Source organism: Carassius auratus, chromosome 40, assembly GCF_003368295.1.
Source record: "Carassius auratus strain Wakin chromosome 40, ASM336829v1, whole genome shotgun sequence".
NCBI classification, from domain to species: Eukaryota; Metazoa; Chordata; class Actinopteri; order Cypriniformes; family Cyprinidae; genus Carassius; species Carassius auratus.
Window position 1 is genome coordinate 7889233 of NC_039282.1, and position 17886 is coordinate 7907118.

General features: G+C 38.7%; 1 protein-coding gene across 3 annotated transcripts; it reads right to left on the bottom strand.

The window, feature by feature from the left end:
- Positions 1-6360: 6360 nt before the first annotated feature.
- On the bottom strand, positions 6361-17632 carry LOC113058454 (zinc finger CCCH domain-containing protein 4-like). 3 transcript variants are annotated; one of them, XM_026226379.1, is made up of 14 exons: positions 17086-17632; positions 14177-14408; positions 13689-13796; positions 13426-13552; positions 12931-13076; positions 12638-12734; positions 11832-11968; positions 11637-11738; positions 11328-11439; positions 11101-11210; positions 10521-10966; positions 10103-10434; positions 9620-9862; positions 6361-9127 (listed from the first exon to the last, which is right to left on the bottom strand). In XM_026226379.1, exons 1-14 carry the CDS (start codon positions 17163-17165, stop codon positions 7509-7511), a joined length of 3891 nt encoding a protein of 1296 aa, XP_026082164.1. In that variant the 5' UTR covers positions 17166-17632; the 3' UTR covers positions 6361-7508. The 3 variants fall into 3 exon arrangements, with proteins under 3 accessions (XP_026082164.1, XP_026082161.1, XP_026082162.1); XM_026226376.1 differs by having other exon boundaries at positions 13321-13552; positions 17086-17624; XM_026226377.1 differs by lacking the exon at positions 17086-17632 and adding an exon at positions 15799-16222 and having other exon boundaries at positions 13321-13552.
- Between the last annotated feature and the right edge of the window lie 254 nt (positions 17633-17886).

Below are 17886 nucleotides of genomic sequence, written 5' to 3' on the forward strand. Positions count from 1 at the left end.
GGTTTGTATTGAATTTGCTATGGGGCCCCCTCAAAACCTATTTTCTCCAGCATCCATTTGATAAGAAAATAAGGGAGGGTACAGCATAGACAGCATAAAGTAGTTATTTTTACTTCACCCAGAAGATGTAAGTTAATTATGCTGTCATTGGCTCAGCAAGTAAACCTGTTATTGTTTCTCTATGACAGCCATATGTTTTTACCCGTTTGACTGCTCACCGCTTGTTGCTGAGATTTATTGGGCTGTGACGCAACTGAGAAAACATGCTAGTAAAAAAGAAAGACAAAAATATGTATTGAATGTTTAAAAGATGTTTGTTCCATCAATGGAGAGAAAAAGTGATTTAAGATGTAAAAAGATGTATTATATGACATCCTTGTGACCTTCAGAAAAACACTTTACGATTTACACTAACACACTATTATGTAATGTTTAAACACTGTTAGTCTTAGAGGTTAGCCAATTCCCAGATTTCTCTAATAAACCACATGGTGTCATTGCGTTAACATAGCTGAGACTTGAGTCTACAACAACCATGGTGTACAGAAAGTGGGAGGCTTGGTTATTTATCAGGTTATTGTTTTTATATATATATATTAATTAAATTAAAGAATAATATGAATGACTGAAACCTTGATTATATAATTAAGTGCTTTTACAATCACCAAAACCTAGATTTGTACAATGAAAAGCCATATAACAATACACTTTCAGATATATTAAAATTTTCCTTAACTAAGCACACTGTTTTTGGTTATTTTGGTTGCATCCATTTAACTTATCTGTCGTTTCTTCTAGATTTTAAGTTCTGAGTTCAGTTTCTGTCACTAGAAATACAATTAAAAGTTGTCAATAAGTAATGTGTAACAAATGCTTTGCTGAAACAATCAAGCAGCAAATTTTTTTTTTTTACAAATTATAATGTATCAGATTCAACTATTTCAAGTATTCACTAGGCTACATGGCTCATCTCAAGACAATAAATCTCACTGACGTAGTTCGAGTAGTTGAGTTTTAAATGATAATATTCAAAGCGACAGGTAAAAGTATCTGTACTTGCCTGTGATATCTGCGTTGAAATGACTCGTTTGTTCTGGACGGTTATTCCGGGGTGTTAGGGGATAAGCTGTTCTGAGTGCGCGTTCTCGGCTTAAGCGCGCTGAAGCTGAGGGTGACGAGCTGCAGAAGGGCAGGGACGGGGGCGTGCGCGCATGATGCAAGTGAATGAGAAAATCTTTGGCAGAAAGACGCCTAAAGAGGGTTTGCACACACACTGTACAGCGTTTTGAGTGTTAAAGTGGGCACTTATATATAGGCACCGTTTATGCTCGCTCCCTCTCCTCAGTTATTTATTTGTAATTAAGAAAGGAACAATTCATTCAAAAAAATATTTTAAAAAATGATATCATGTACTACTTTTTTATCTTTGAAATAAGATATATTATGGTTTTTTTGTCATCTGTTGAACATAAAAGACATTGTAAAATATAATGTCCAACCTGTGCTCTTTTCAATGAATGAAAGTAAATGGTGAACACAAGTACTTTGAATACAGTGTACATGTAGTATACAGTTTTTGTGATTGTTTTTTTTTTATTATTGATTATTATTTTATTTTAAAATGGTGTTTTGTTTTCCTTTTTGAAACTTGAGAGCCCCTGTCCCCATCCCCTTCCATTATACGAAAGAGAGCAGCTCAAACATTCTGGAAAATTTCTCCCTTGACTTTCTATGGAAGAACCAAAGTTGGGTAGATTTGGAATGACATGACAATGACTAAATGATGACAGAATTTTCAGTGATTAACTATTTCTCTACCTTCAGATCAATCAGCATAGCAAGTGCTTAGCAATGTCTTTTTCCATGCTGATGCTGCATTGACTCATGGGATAGACAAGCCCTACCCTGGTGTAGGTCTGTCTCATAAATTGTCTAAAAACAAAGCAAGACAGGTTGCATAAGCACAGAAACAATGTTGTAATATCCCTTTACTGTTAAAAAAACCTATATATATATATATATATATATATATATATATATATATATATATATATATATATATATATATATATATATTATTTTCAATAATAGTCTAACAAATTATATGGATGTACATACAATTGATGATTATTAAATACTTATTATTGTAAGTTCAATTACATGTAAAATTGTTTTGCAAAAAAAAGTCTCTGACAGTCAGCCAGATCATCAGTACACTTGAAGATAAAAATGCAGATATGAGCACCTATAAAAATTTTGAAAACAGCTAAAAGAACCTACTTTTATCAAACTAATTTTCTCCAAATGATAAACATTTGACATAGTAACTAGGACTTTGAGCCAGGCTGATCTCAGACTACAAATATGCATACAAGGCCCTTTCAAACCATCATTTAAAACAGGTCTCTGTTTAATGGCTCTGTGGGTTTAAGCTCTAGTTAATGTTAAAATTAACAACTACCTCTGGAATTATTATCAGACTTCCAAAATTCACAGACCTGACATTTATAACTTCAACACACATTCAACACACCGCAGTCTAACCCATTTTTTAGGTTCGGTATATGTTGGATTAAGCCTTCTAAGCTTTTCCTGTAAATTTCAACATGATTTCACTTGATGTATCATGGTGATGACGCACTTAACTGAATACTATTTCTTAACTCTCATTATCTGTGTGAAAAAGTTATTTAGACTATGATTCAGTGATCTAGGAATTCCCGTTTCTCCAGTGACAGACAAAACTGTAATGGCATAAATACTTCTGTGACATTTTGTGCAATTTGGGAGTCTTCAGTAAGGTCACATATATTCATCACAACACCCAATTCACAGATTACTGCAGAAACCATCTGAGGATTAAGACCATCCTCCTCTACATATCATTTCTTGGAAGATCTAATGTCTGTTCTGGTTGAATTAATCAGTGGTTTAGCGCTGGAGGGTTCAGTTGTTGGTCAGCTCTGACGCAAAGGGCCAGAATGAACCTGGGTCAAGAAGCCCTGCTTTCTGCGGAGCCCTCTCAAGTCTTCAATCCATCAAAGATGTTACTGTGTATATTGTATGAATGGGCAGTAAATGGGGAATGCTGAACGTGAGACCAGTTTTGCAGGACAATTGACTAGCTAAGTGACCTTACTAGCAGGAATTCTGGCAATTTGGGGATATGACATGTGGTTTGCATTAGTGCTCTGAGTGTTTTCACAGTGTTCAGAGTACAGGCCTGTCAGAAGGCATTCTGGGAGGATGACACACTAAGCTAAGATGGAAAATGAGCTGTATTTCAACTTTGAAATCACATTTGACTCAGACACTCATGACTTTTACTGTTGTGTGGCATATTTTGGACATTTTTATTGGACTTTTTTTGTATATTATAGCCCTTATCTTATCTGTAGAATAAATAACATGATAGGTTGATTAATCCTATTAATTACTAAATGAACAGATAAGAGAAACTGGAGTTCAAAAGGTGGAAGGATGTTGTTAATCCTGCATGCCACAAATGGACAGAATTTAAACAGTTTTACACTAGTTTGGACACCCCAACTGAGCCTGGTTTCTCCAAAGGTTTTTTTCTTTTCTCCGTTTCTGTCACCGGTGGTTCCTTGCCACTGTTGCCTTTGTTTTGCTTAGTTGGGGACACAGTTTGTGGCAATATTGTCGAGTTGATTGCACAGCCAGTATTTAAAGAGAACTGAGGTGGATGAAGACACAACTGAATCACCATTTACATGGAAAAACTGACTGTTTTCTTTAGTCATTTTGCATTATCAGCACACTGTTTTTCTTCTGTTTAACAGTGCAAAGCTGCTTTGACACAATCTGTACTGTTTAAAGTGCTATATAAATAAAGGTGACTTGACTTAACTTGACTAGGTTTCCATTCATGCTCTATTTAGTCTCTGCTCCCCACAAGGACACATTGCTGCCAATGTGGGCAGTAATTACTATATAAGATAAGAAAACAATACAAAGGACGGAAATAGAACAAAGAGTGACAAATAAAATATTTATCTTTAGTCCAGTCTTGAAATAGCTTACTTCAGTTTCATTGACATGTCAGAAAATCAGTGTGATTTACTACAGCAGTTTAATGAGAGCAGACTTGGGAAAAGACACAGCTCAGCAGGAAAAGATATAAACAGACCATATGACCCATTTAGTGCTGATAGTTCCCAGAGGGCCGAAGGGCTGCTGTGGGAACTCAGCAGAATATGTTTGAATTGACTGCAATAATTATCATTAAGCAGCTCTTTCACACAGACACACACATAATGCGGGTTGAGCTGAAATAAAAATTTGCTTACTTTGCATAAAATGTATTAGAAATAAAAATCATACAGACAATGACTTGATTTGAATAATGCACTAAAATGTTGAAATTAACATTAATATTAATAAATGCTGCCGAAGGCTTGTTCTTGCTTAGTTCATGTTAACTAAAGTAGTTAACTGATATTAACTAATGGAACCTTATTCTAAAGTGTTAGCAAAACAACTTTTACATGTGGGTGCTATAATAAAAATGGCTAGATGGTGTAACTGTCTGAAAAAAAATAAAAAAATAAATGAATAAAAATCAGAATACTACTAATAATAATGATAGTAAATATTGGCACAAGTAGCTGGCAATAATAATGAACAATTATTTCTTTAAAAAAAAAAAAAAAAGCAATGAAACATGAATATTTACAAACCTTTCGTCCACTCATTCAAAATCATTGTAGCATATCCACAGCCTTATACATTATGTCACATGACAAAAAAACTATTCAACACAGTGGACCCTTTTAATGGACTTTTAGTTTTAAACCATAATGAATATGTTTCTCTGGTTCAAAAAATCAAAATAAGGTTGAGATTCAATGGAGTAACTTTATTAGAAAGGTCTTTGAAAATAAAATATGTAATTTAACATTTTTTTAACTTTGTAATTTATTAGTATTTTACTTGCTTAAAGGACTTCACATTAAATCAACCAAACCAAAATGTTTTTTCTTCTACAGATTAATAAAACTTTTCTGTGCAGAATAATTATACATTTACATGGCTTGGTAAGAAAATGACCGCAAATAAACTCCATTTCGTGATTGAATCCAGACTATTTTTGTAACAACCAGATAAATATTTTACATAACAATCTATTTTAATATGTTATTTCCCCTTTATCCAAACCAGTGGAATAGGAAGAAAGTGTTTAGAGTGAGAAGGAAGGCTCCTCTCACTGAGTTAATGCATTTCCCTTTCTGTTTTTTCCAAAGGAAGCCAGTTTTGTTTTTGAGGTCTCTTAAACAGACATCTCACTCCTGCTCCAGTGCCTGGATCAGATCAGTCTTCCCAAGAAAAATGAGGCTGGGGGGAATTCCTCAACGAGGGCAGGAAATAGGGTGGAGGTGACCAAAGAGGTTGCAGTTGTGTCCACATGGGAATCACAAACATGATGGCTGTACAAATTCAGCATGAGATTGACTTAATCTCCAAAACAGTTCTAGATTGAGAGCAAGGTTTCCAGTTTAAGTAAATCTAAAAATAGGCTGACAGTAAATTTTTATTATTATTATTATTAGTAGTAGTGTCTTACATTTTGTTTTCCAAGTAAATACACAAAGAATAATTATATAAGGTTGTATTAGCTGTGAATTAAATGTTAAAAAAAATTTAATACCCTAAAAAATATAAGAAATTAAAACTAGTTATAATCTTTTTAGGTTAATATCATGAACACCATATTTACTCAATCCTTTAAATTGATTTGTTTCATTCCAATTCATTGCTTGTGAAGTTTCAACTATTCTACTTTCAATTAGTGTTGATGGTACATATCCACGAGCGGCAGCTGTAGTTAAAAGCTTTGCATACAGTTTAAAACAAAGGATCTGGGCTAAAATAACCTACTTTATAAGAACATTACGCAAATTTAGCCTCCGTTTAATCAAGGCCAGTTTTCCCTTCCAAAGAAAATCAATACTCTTGCCGATCCAGTTGCCAAAAACAGCAGGATGTGGCGGAACCTTGTATAGAAACGTGTTTACAGTGGACTAAATGTAAAACAAAGTAAAATAGGATCTTTTCCTGTGGTTTCTCATGTTAGGGAGGTTCAACCTAACAGCAAATGACACTGTTGAGCACTGTGACAAACACAATTTTAACTTAACTGAGATTTCTCCTTAGTTGACACTGAGGATGAGTGAAGTGCCAAAAAAGGTAACCTACATTGCACTTACACCTTTGTAAAAGTAAACCAACAGTAAAGAGTAAGCAATGTCGTAAAACTGGAATCTAGAGGAAATGACTCATATCATGCTCACACAGATGGACAGAAGAGTCAAGATTCAACCAACACTGATTCACCCGTTGTTTGAGGTCCTGCTCGTTTTCAATCTGGTATTGCCTTTATTAAATATTACACAACTTCACCTACAATGAATGGTTACAAAAAATTACCTTTTGTCAAATATGGACACTTTTCGATTTACAAAGCCGTCATTTTGCAGGCAACCCAAAAAACACACACACAAAAATGAGATACTTCAGAGAAGTCATTGAGAAATATCACCTGTTTCAGGGAAGAGTGACAGAGCCTTGAGAAAAAGACTGACATGATATATTTTCCATCAACATTAGCTGTTGCACAATTCAAATTAATTTACAAACCAGATGCAATCATATGTACTATACACTTGTATATGTATATATATTTATATATATATATAAACATTCATAAAATGGTTCAATCTGACAGCCACGTTACAAAAAAGTAAAAAGAAAAAAAAGAACAGACTGTTTAAGTATAAAAAATAAATTAAAATGATCTCACATGTGACAAACACATACAACTGTAGGTCTCATCTCTGGAGTGGCATCAACAGACTTAGCATGAATTTGAAGCAATGGGAATATAAGGGGCATGAATATTGTCTTTCATACAGACATGAAAAATGAGCTAACTAGTCTAAGCACAGAAGAAACGGAGTAAAAACTTCTTAAAAGAATCTAAATCACTGGTGGGAAGCAAATGAAATTTGCCGGAGAACAACATGAACTAGTTCAGCTCCACTGCTGGAGGCAAAAGGAGTGGCAGTAAATGAAGTCGCCCTAAAGCCAAGTGGAATGAAAAAGTCAGCCGGCAGACTCAAGCAGGATGATATGGTAGGGGTAATGGGTCATAATCCAATGAACCGGTCTTGTATAGGCTGATGAAAATGTTGGCCTTACGTAATGCCGAAATTAATGTAATTCAGTGTTTCTAGATGTACACTCCCATAGAGGTCCTTAAAATTAACATTTTTTTAAACGTTTCTCATTTAGTTTTAAAATAGACATTTACTTTTTATCTTTCTCCTACTAGTACAGATACAATCCCTCCCAATCCCAACCGTCCAATAGAAATCTATATGTGAATACTGTGGTGTGTAACCTGGCAAGGGTGAATATCTTTATATATTGGATATCTGTGAAGCCACACTTAAAAAGTCCTTAAGTGGCTCACAACGACACAGAAGAGTTCACTGGCAAAACGGCGACGCTGTGGGGTCAAAGCCTTTAAAAACGTCTTTTAGAGAGCCATTGTCCTGTTCTGCCACCTCAGGCTGTGCGGGGCTATTGCCACCAAACGGGCTGCCAGTGCCGCTAGGTTTGCTGACCTGCTTTACCATGGTGAATAATGTGGAAACAGGAAGGTTGTGGACTCCTGCGGGCTGCTCTGCAGAACCAGCTGGGCCCTGACCAGCTGTAGATGGACTGCTTGTAGCAGGGGCCCCTGCAGCAGTCCCTGCATTGGGCGAAGGTGAAGGTTTGGGTCGGGGGCGGTTGTAGCTGTTGTAGCGATCCGTTGTCTGCTCCGCCGAGCTCTTCTCTGGTTCCGGTTGGTCCAATGCAGACTTGCGCACAAACAGGGGCTCTTTAGATTTCGGTTTAGATGTAGTCGCTGTACTTTCACTTGACTTGGGCTCAGGGGGAGGACTAGTGTTTCTAGGGGCCCCTGAACCCTCTGCCTTGTCTGAGCCCTGAGTCCGAGGGTCGTACAGACTGATGCCGCTCAGCACACTACTGCTGCTGCTGCCGCTGCTACCTACACCGCCAGCACCCACCCCTCGAACTGACCCTCCTGCTGATAGCAGCCGTGGGTCGTAAGGTGCGATGGTGGGGCTGGAGGAAGGTGGAGATAAGGAGGCAGCTGGGGGAGATCCTTGAGGAGCAGATGCCTCCAAAGTGGACTTGAGAGCAGATTTTTGTGGCTGGAGTCGGGGGTCAGCAGTGACTTTTCGTGCCATGCGGGGGTCAACAGGCTTCTCGGCAGAGACGGATGGAGGAGATGAGATTCCTGTAGAAGCACCTTGAGAAGGGCTGGATGAAGTGGCGTTGACAGTTTTGAGGATGCGGGAGAGCAGCTCAAAGTCTGGAAGGGAAGAGGAGGATTGATTCGACTGCTCAGCAGAAGGAACAGCAGGAGGGAGAGAAACAGAGTGCTGCTGGGGCTGTGTGCGGGACATACGAGGATCTATGGCGGTAACTGGTGGGATGCCAGGGGGCAATGGGAGCAAGTCTTGTTTAGGAATGGGAATAGGGATGAGGTCTTCAGGACTCCACAGCACTGCCTTAGAAAATGAAGGCTTGCTCAGTACTACATCCTTTTTTATGTGGCTGAACTGCTGTAGTTGGGAGCGGGGATCACGCAAAGCCATGCCCATTAAAGGGTCAAGGGGAATGGGCACGGGCTTGTCCCTCAGTGTTCTCTCACCCTCCTCTTCCTCATTACTGGCTGGAGCGGTTAATGGCGGGGGTTTGTACACAAATGGGGGCTCGGGTTTAGGGGTATGGGTGGCTGCATGCCGGGCAAGACGGGGGTCTGAAGGGGTAGGAGATAGAGAGGATGAAGCACTGGCTTCAGGTGCCTGAGAGGAGTCTGTGTTGCGGGATAGACGTGGGTCTCGTGCCAGTCGGGGGTCTGCTGGTCGGCTGGGGGCCTGTGCAGGTGGAGACTTTAGTAGACGAGGGTCACTGGGAACTCCATCCGGCTTGGCAGGGCCTTGGGTCTGGGTTTGTTGCCGCAAGGTTTTGAGAATGGAAGTGACACTACCACCACCGTCCTCATCTTCACTGGAATACCAGTTTGCTGAATCTCCTGAAAAGTAAATGGAAGTGCAGAGATTCAAAGATCAATGGGATTTTATTTTGCAGGTAATATCATCTGAAATCATCAGCCTCTGTAAGTTTCACTCGGTGCAAAAAAAGCACCATCTAGTGGAGAGATAATATTTTTTATAGCACGCTTGCACAACCACAGGCCAGAGAATGTTTACAGTATTATGAGGTCCTGGGCAGGGTCAAGCTTTGAGCAGAGCCCCCTTGAGATGTTTCCTTCCCAGAAATAGCCTTAGCAACATATACATTTGAAATTAGCGCTTTGAAAACCTCAGCTATTTTATGACAAAATGTAAACCTAAAAAACATTCTTTATAAAAGAATCTTCAATTAATACCAAAGTACTTTCCAAGACTTTGTTAAAAATGTAACATTATTGTATTAAAGCTATGCATGTAATTTCTGCTGAAAGTGTATGTCTTATGATATAGTATTAAATGCTGCAATCACAGGCAATGTTTAGTATTAGTACCTTCATTCTCCCTCTCAGTTCCTCCTGCCTCAGCCAGCCTCCTGGCTCTCTCCTCATCCTCCTGTTGTTTCTGCTGGAGTCTCATAAACAGCATACGCTGCGCTGGGGGCAGGAAATCTGGCACTGCTATCCCAGGCTGATTAGAAGAGCCTACATTAGCTGCACCCTCTATGTTTCCAGAATTCTGTTTCCCAGATGACTGATCATTGAAGTTTCCACCACCCACACCTTGAAAGTTGTCACCTGTACCGGGAGGCAAAGAATAAAGTTGAATACTAATCTCATGTTTCAGAAGTAGAGTACTATAAACCAGCCAACATTAGTTCAAATGCTAGAGCATGGTACGAGCAACAACAAAGACATCCCAAAGAGTCCCACTGTCAGGTAGTTCAAGAACTGATAAAAGTCAATTTGGATAAACATGTCTAACTAATACTTATATGCAACTATGCTTTGCTCTAACTTTACAGAACATGAACTCACCATCTCTTCCACCTCCATCTATCGATATGGCTTGCTGCTGCTGGTAGAAGTTATCATAGAAGTTGCTACCAGATGTTCCACCACCTGGAGGCATCATGCCTCCATTTGGTGGTCCATCTCCCTGGCCAAAGTTCTGCATCATTGGCGGTCCTGTGCCTATTGATGGAGGACCTTGGTTCATGTTAGATGGGCCCATCGGAGGCATATCATGAGGACCACCTGGTCCCATGTGTCCTGGTGGTGGGGGGCCAGGAAAGCGAGGTGGAGGTACACCTGGGGGACCTGCAGGAGGTCCCTGAGGTCCTGCAGCAGCATTGCCAGGACCTGGTCCTCTGTAAAGAATACATCTGTGTCAGTATATTTTGTATGTGGCCAGTAAGTAAACCAAGATGACTTGACAAAGAAAAAGATGGCTAACCTGACACCCAGTTTTTGTGCAAGCTGTCCTGTGGGCTTGACCACAATCTCAAACAAGGATGGAATCTTCTTTCCAGCATTTCCTCCACAAGCAGGCGGTGGACCCATAGATGGCGGAGGACCACCACTGGGGTTTTGTGGCCCTTGGAAGGTGCCTCCATCTGGGCAGGGAGGAGGGGGGCCTGGGCATGGTCCAACTCCAGGACCAGGAACTGGCCCAGCACCAGGGCCTGGAGCTGTTGGACCACTTGGAGGGATATTACCATGTGGGGCACCAGGCATTCCGAAGTCCATGGGTGCAGAGGAGTCCCCCGGAGTAAGTCTTGGTGGAGTTGGGAGAAGGCCAACACCAGGGGGTGGTTTTGGAAGAGGGTTAATGCCTTGCTTTTTAAGTTCCTCAACCTCTTTCTCATCTTCTGCACCAGCTTCTGCATCCTCTGCCAGCATCTTCAATGAAAAATAGGAGCATTGTTACTCTATATTTACATTTAATCATTTAGCATAAGCTTTTATCCAAACTCTAAGTGCCCAGAAAAATTGAGAAAACCACATCTCAATTTTAAAATATCTGTGAAGATCACCTTATCAAGCAGCTCTTGTGTGTCTTCTGTTAGGTTCTCATGGGAGAACATACACTCCTCACCATTCACACAGTTCCCTGTAGTATGGAACAGCTTGCAAGGGAAATCACGTGCAGTGAAGTCAAGGGAATTATTTCGACACACGAAAATTCTTTACCTTTAAAATGTCCTTATATAGATAATAGATGCCAATGATAATACCACCAAGCAAAATGACCAAAGGATATCATGCATATAGGGACAGTTTTCTGCTCGCGCACAGAAGCCAGTGATGTAGAACTTGCAAAGTTCTTTCTTCTTAGGCAGCTCAATGTCATGACTGAAGTTACAGTGGTCACCCTGATGATACATTGACAGCATTTAGTACAGAAATAACTCATGTTGTCCACAAAGTCATGTAATTTTGCATCATTTTACACAGTCAGACATGATTGATGTAAACAGACAAAACTTTCTTTCAAGTCTCAAAACACAGATATCTAGATTTCAATCAATTTTATCTGTAACATCTTCCAAAGTTGGTTAACTGTGCTTACCCATGTACAGCGGCCCTCAATATAGTATTTACAGATGGCTTTCCCCTTCTTTTCAGGCCCATGTTTCTCCTGATCATTCCTCCTCGGGCCTCCAGATCCGTCCTAAAGCAGTCAGAGAAAAAATTATTCGGATGCCAATTTATGTTCTGTTGATTAATTATAAACCAAGTGTAGCATCTGAAAGAAATGTCTTACCCCCATGTCCATTTCTCCGCTGTTATCTTCATCAGGACCATGGTCTCCTCCACGGCCCCTCCCTCGATTTCTCCCTCTGCCCCGGTTCATTCCTCGACCTCCTCTGCCTCTCCCGCGACCTCGCCCACCTTTTCCACCTTAAGAACAAAAAAAAAATTAAGGTTAGAAATGAGTAAGGGTGACCCTGAATAGTTGAAGATTTGATGCTTCGATAAGAGCCTGATTCAACTAAAAATCTCAAAGACGAATATTCACGGGTTATTATGATCATTCCATTTTGGCTATATGGGGGTGCTCATGCTCACATGTCTGATTTCGCATAGAACTACTGGTTTTCTCCCAATAAGTTAATATACAGCCTATTCAAATAATGCAGTAAATAAGAATCTAAAATAAAGTAGCTTCAAAGAAATATTATAACGTGCATGAATAAATCCAACCACCCCTATAGATTTAAGTTTCACTTTCCATAATCCGTGACCGACAGAGGAGCATCTTGGCGGCAAGGGTTTCAAACTTTAACAAGACTCAAATTAACACAGGCAGAGTAAAAGATTAGATTTTTGGATTGGCAATAATTTCCCCTCCACGCTCTGGGCATTTAATAATCACTCTGCTCCCAGTAAATGTCGCTCTGTGATTTCACATGGAGCAGCATTTACTACACAGAGCTGCTATTCACTGACAAGCTTGTGAATTAAATATCAGCTGATATTTATCGTGGATACGTACAAATAATACTTTGCTTTTCATGCCGATCTGAGTTTTAGGTGTAATCCTACATCTATTATTCAAGCAGAACTCACCCCGCCCTCTGTCCTTTGATTTCCTGTACTGGTTTAGTTCTTTTGAGTAGTCATCATAGTCATCGTCACCCATGTTTTCATAATCATCATCTCCATACTGTCCAAAAAAAAAAAAAAAAATAGGTTAAGTAAAAGACAAACTGACTTACTTAATTTGCATAATCTTTTCCAGCCATTTATGGTTTTTAAGGCGTTTTCTTAAGATTTCGGTAATATCGTTTTCTAGGCTTAGAAATCAAAACATTTCCTGATAATAACTTGATAAAGTTAATAACTTGTGAAGTATTACCCACCTCCATCTCATCTCCGTACATGCCATCACCATCATCATTTTCTCCTCCCATTTTGCCCCGTCCTCTCCCTCTGCCTCCTCCTCTCCCACCACGTCCCCTCATTCCTCTGCCTCGACCTCTCTGGTTCTTCATGCGGTTTTTGCCACCTGTGTGAAAGTAATAAGGGTCAGCAGATGTATCACAAATGCTGACACACTGGTGTGAATTCACACCTTTTTTAGTCAGATAATAAAGTATGCAGACACTGAACATGTGACACTTGTCATACTGTACCAACTTGATATTGTAACTAAAGGTCAAGCTCCAAACATCTACCTGATGATTAATATGAACCCAAACATTCAGCCAAGACCACTCAAGCAAAATTATTGCTTTGAAATTAGCATTCACCTCTGCCACGTGGACCACCTCCCACCTCTTTGGCCTTGCGGTATTGGTTCAGTTCCTTTGTGAAATCATCATAATCATCATCACCCATATCCTCATCCTCTTCACCTTCATATGTTTCCTCCTCGTAGTCATCATAGCCACCATAACCCTGCTTGTCCATCTTCATGAAGCCACCTTTCTTTGGCATGGGACCTCCATGACCAGTGGGAGCAGGAGGGTAACCTCCTTGAGACTAAAAATACAGACCAAAATACAGGCTGGGATTAAAACCTAATCTGATTGGCTGGATGGCCGGTCTAGGAAGTTCTTGTGTTATGAGAGTTACTTTAAATAAATCAAGACCTGACCAGAAAGAATGTTTTACTCACAGTGGGAGGATACTGAGGGTTATATTCCCTGTACTTCCTCTTTTCACTCGGACTATAATCTGATTCGTCACTGTAGTCCGAGTGCTCATCGCTGGAGGATTCGTGACGCTGCATTACACACAAATACATTTAAGAAGATATACACTGTAGTTCAAATGTTTGTGGTCAGTAGGATTTTTTTCAAAATAAATGAATACTTTTATTCAGCAAGGATTAATCTAATTAATCAAATGTGAAACTAAAGACAATTATAATGTTACAAAAGACTTCAATTTCAAATAAACGCTATACTTTTCAACATTTTATTCATCCAAAAATTCTGAAAATCACAGTTTCCCATATCAGTCAACCAATAATCATCGCTGTAGTCCGAGTGCTCATCGGACTATATATATACTATATATATATATATATATATATATATATATATATATATATATATATATATATATATAGATAATTTTCAAAAACATAACAAAAACACTTACCTTGTGCTTTGATTTACGCTTTTTCTTGGCCCTCCTTTTTTCTTTTTCACGCTCTCTCTCCCTTTTTCTCTTTCTCCTCCGCCGATGTGACTTTTCTTCATCTGATTCACTGGCATGGTGCTCCTTGCTTCGGCGAGGTTTATCCTGGGGTTCAGCTCCCTCACCGCTGGGGACCTGTGCCTCTCCGCCATCATCCTCCAACTCGCCTTCTTCCAGTTCACCTTCTTCTTGCCTGTTTGAAAAAAATACAAAAAGAGTGTCACAACTCTGAACAGGACTAAGCAGGAAATCACTTTTTTCTTTATGACTCACTGCCATTGGAGAACTCTTATTTGCTTCTCAGTATATAATAACGGGTAACTTGCATAAAGGATACTGTTGTGATAAACTGTGCAGAACAGAAGATTCAATCTATTAATTGCTTTTTATGAGGGCCTTCATTCTTAATTCTGACATGACGATTTCCGCTGGTCTGGCTTTTAACAATTCACTTATAATTACAGTCCAGATAACTAAGCAAATTGAGATGTCTTAACTGATCTTCAAACATTCAGATCTCTTTTTATACAGGGCTTCCAATCTACAGACGCAATACTGTATTTTAGTTGCTTCAATCTTCACACCAATGGTGTCAAATGTTCACTGCTCATTTGTGCCCTGCTGAGAATAACTCAAAGCCACTCTGTTTACAGAAGATTCAACATATACGTTTATACAGAAAACACATTACATTCAGGCAGGCCAGCCCTTTAAAACTCCTATCCAGCGATAAAGAGTTGCCACATAAGACAAAGAAAACACTTCTGCACTTTTACATCATGCACGGACAAAACATTATCACCTAACCCCTCAACTTTGGCCTATAAAAACAACAGGTCCGTGTAATGCAACTTCTGAGAGAGCACATGTGCTACCAGATAAACTGTGGTTGAGACATAACTCAAACAACACAAGATTAAATTATTACCACTAAAGTTAAATCAACTGAAATATCTGCATACTGCTTAAAATGTATATCAGTCTCTTTTACTAGTACAAAAAAAGCAATCAGCAACTGAAAACATTTTGACTATGAAATATAACTTTCATTTAATGAGATTAAACTTATGTCATCTGCTTCTCTGAACAGTTAATGTCCTAAAAGTACTACAGAGGGAATCAATTCAAGAATTATCAATGCATTAACTACAAATCTCTTCATCTCCGTGCAACAATAATTTATATCATATTGTGAATAAAAATCTACAAGTTTAGCAGTTATCTAAGAGAGGGAAAAGAGACCTCAACAAACACAACTTCACATCTTTCACTCCTGTGAGTCACAGAATATACTGAAGGGACAAAAATAATAGCGTCAGACAATATAAGGGCCACACTTGTATTATTTACTTATATTATTAATGCACCTTGGGGAAAACTGACAACTGTAAAAATAATATATTCCTTATGCATATAGTGTTGGCAGACAGGTTGATAACTAACTCTAGTTCATAAAAAAAAAAGTTACTTTTTTTCCCACTGTAAGAGTTCAAGTAAAAAGGCACATTCACAGCCAAGAAAATAGATTGTGATTACAAAATGTTGGCCTTTCATTTTTTTTGCAATGAACTGAAAATACTTACCGTGACATACTAATTTATGCATAAATTACTTTCAAGGGAGGTGAGATTTTGCATTTTTGACACTTGCAGACATTGGTGGTGTGGTTGAGCACCTTTGTGTTTTGCTTCATGTTTTGGTAAGAACTTGAGTGCTTTTGAGACACTGGAGAAAGCACTGGTTCATGAGGGATGGATGTGCACATAAGGCTAACTAGATCACAACAAAACTAGAACATGTAAAAAGAGGGAAACCTACTATGGAATATGCATCAAATTATTAACATACGTTATTACATTACTTTCTACTGTAAACAAATGAACTGACGTGGAGAACTTGAGGAACCAGCCAAAACAACTTTAAAATAGGGGAACAAATAATTTTCATTATTAGCTCGTATCATTAAAATGTCTAAAGTTAAATTAATGAGACGTTAAAATGCGATTTATTCCCTAAATAGCTTTGCGATATATATATAATTAACTAATAACTTATTAATCGAAAATATAGAGGTATGATTACGTTAACGTTATTAACTTGGATATATAAACGCAAAACTCAAACACATTTATTCAAGTGACGTCTCTCAATAAATCTAAGTGCGTAGCTCGTGTCATTTAGCGCGAATGCTAAGTGCTAAACTGTTACAAATGAACATCGCTTAGTAAAATAACTATATAAACTAAATCGTACAATATTCGATGACTAATTAAATTAAACAAAAGAATGATTAATCAAGCGGACACGTTATAAACCACGCTAGCCCGTCGCTATCCATTAGCTGCCGTTAGCCGTGTTGTTGTATTTAACGGTTAGCAGTGCTAGCTTTAGCTTGGTCCAGGCCTCGCGATGGTTAAAGATACAAATCCTTAATGCGTTAGCAGGAATGCATTTTGCCATGTCCCCGCCATATTACATACATTTAGCTTTTGTAATCAAGTCGCATTTTAGGTTCACGTTATTAACCAAAGACCGTGTTTTTCATTTGTCCGTTTGTTCTCTATCTGTGATGAAAACATTGAGTTACTGGAGCAACGTTTGGGCGTAGTGGTGGCCCTTGGTCTTCGATCGCTTAAAAAGCTTCGAAAAGTGACTGAAAATGTATATCTGGTCATATTCTGGATGTTTTCCTGATTCAGACTGCGCTGTGTCGCGCTTCAAGATGGCGTTTCGTTACCTCTGTACGCTTCCCAGAAAAGGCGACTTTAATCCCTTTGAAAGAAAAAAAGCAAATGCCCGTGCTTTTTGTTTTTGGAAAAAAGCAAAGGACAAATCAATAGTTGGTTAGAAATATGATGGTATTACTCGACCTTTCGTCAGTGAGAAGACTGTTGTGTTCGTGGTTGGCTGTTGGGGAGTTTGGATGGACAGTCATGCTTTCCACAGCCATTTCCTCTAACGTACTACATTCAGTGCAGAAAATCAACTGTCTTATGCGTTACTTGACTTTGAGCTAAGTGTTGATTGGCTTTAGGAAGAGATTCAGTTCATAGTAGTCAATTCCCCACTAACAGTTTAAAAGAGAAACAGGTTGAAAATGTTCCTGAGGTTCTCCGTCCTACAGTTGCGATGTGAAATGAAACTCATTCACTGAAAATGGCGACGTCTCTTCTCCAAGGAGAAGGGGCGGGCTTTTGTGACGTGATCGTCGTGACCGATCGGCTCGAGAAGGGGGTGGCTAGTGAACAGCAACACTGGCTGCTTTAGAAATAATTTAGCCTAGATATTTACACTATGAAACATTCAACTGTTCCTGAAATAGTATTGTATTTTGTGAACATGCACCAAGTAAACAATAATTTAATGATATAAACTGATTTAAACTGTGGTGTACTGTACACTTTGTCTTAAGTTTCGTAGATTAACGTTACACTGCTATATCATGTTTAAAATTAAAACCAGGTTAGTATAAACATATTATACTGACTTTTAATAATTCGGTGACAATGTTTAAAAATAAAGACGCTTTATTTTTTATATGTAGTTAGATTACAACAGAATGGCAAAGGACAGCATTTCCAGTTAATGTAGATAAACATAATTGACTCAGTAAGCCATACTCTTTTTCTATTTCTATGTGGTCTATTGTTTTGTGAAGTTAGATATTATAA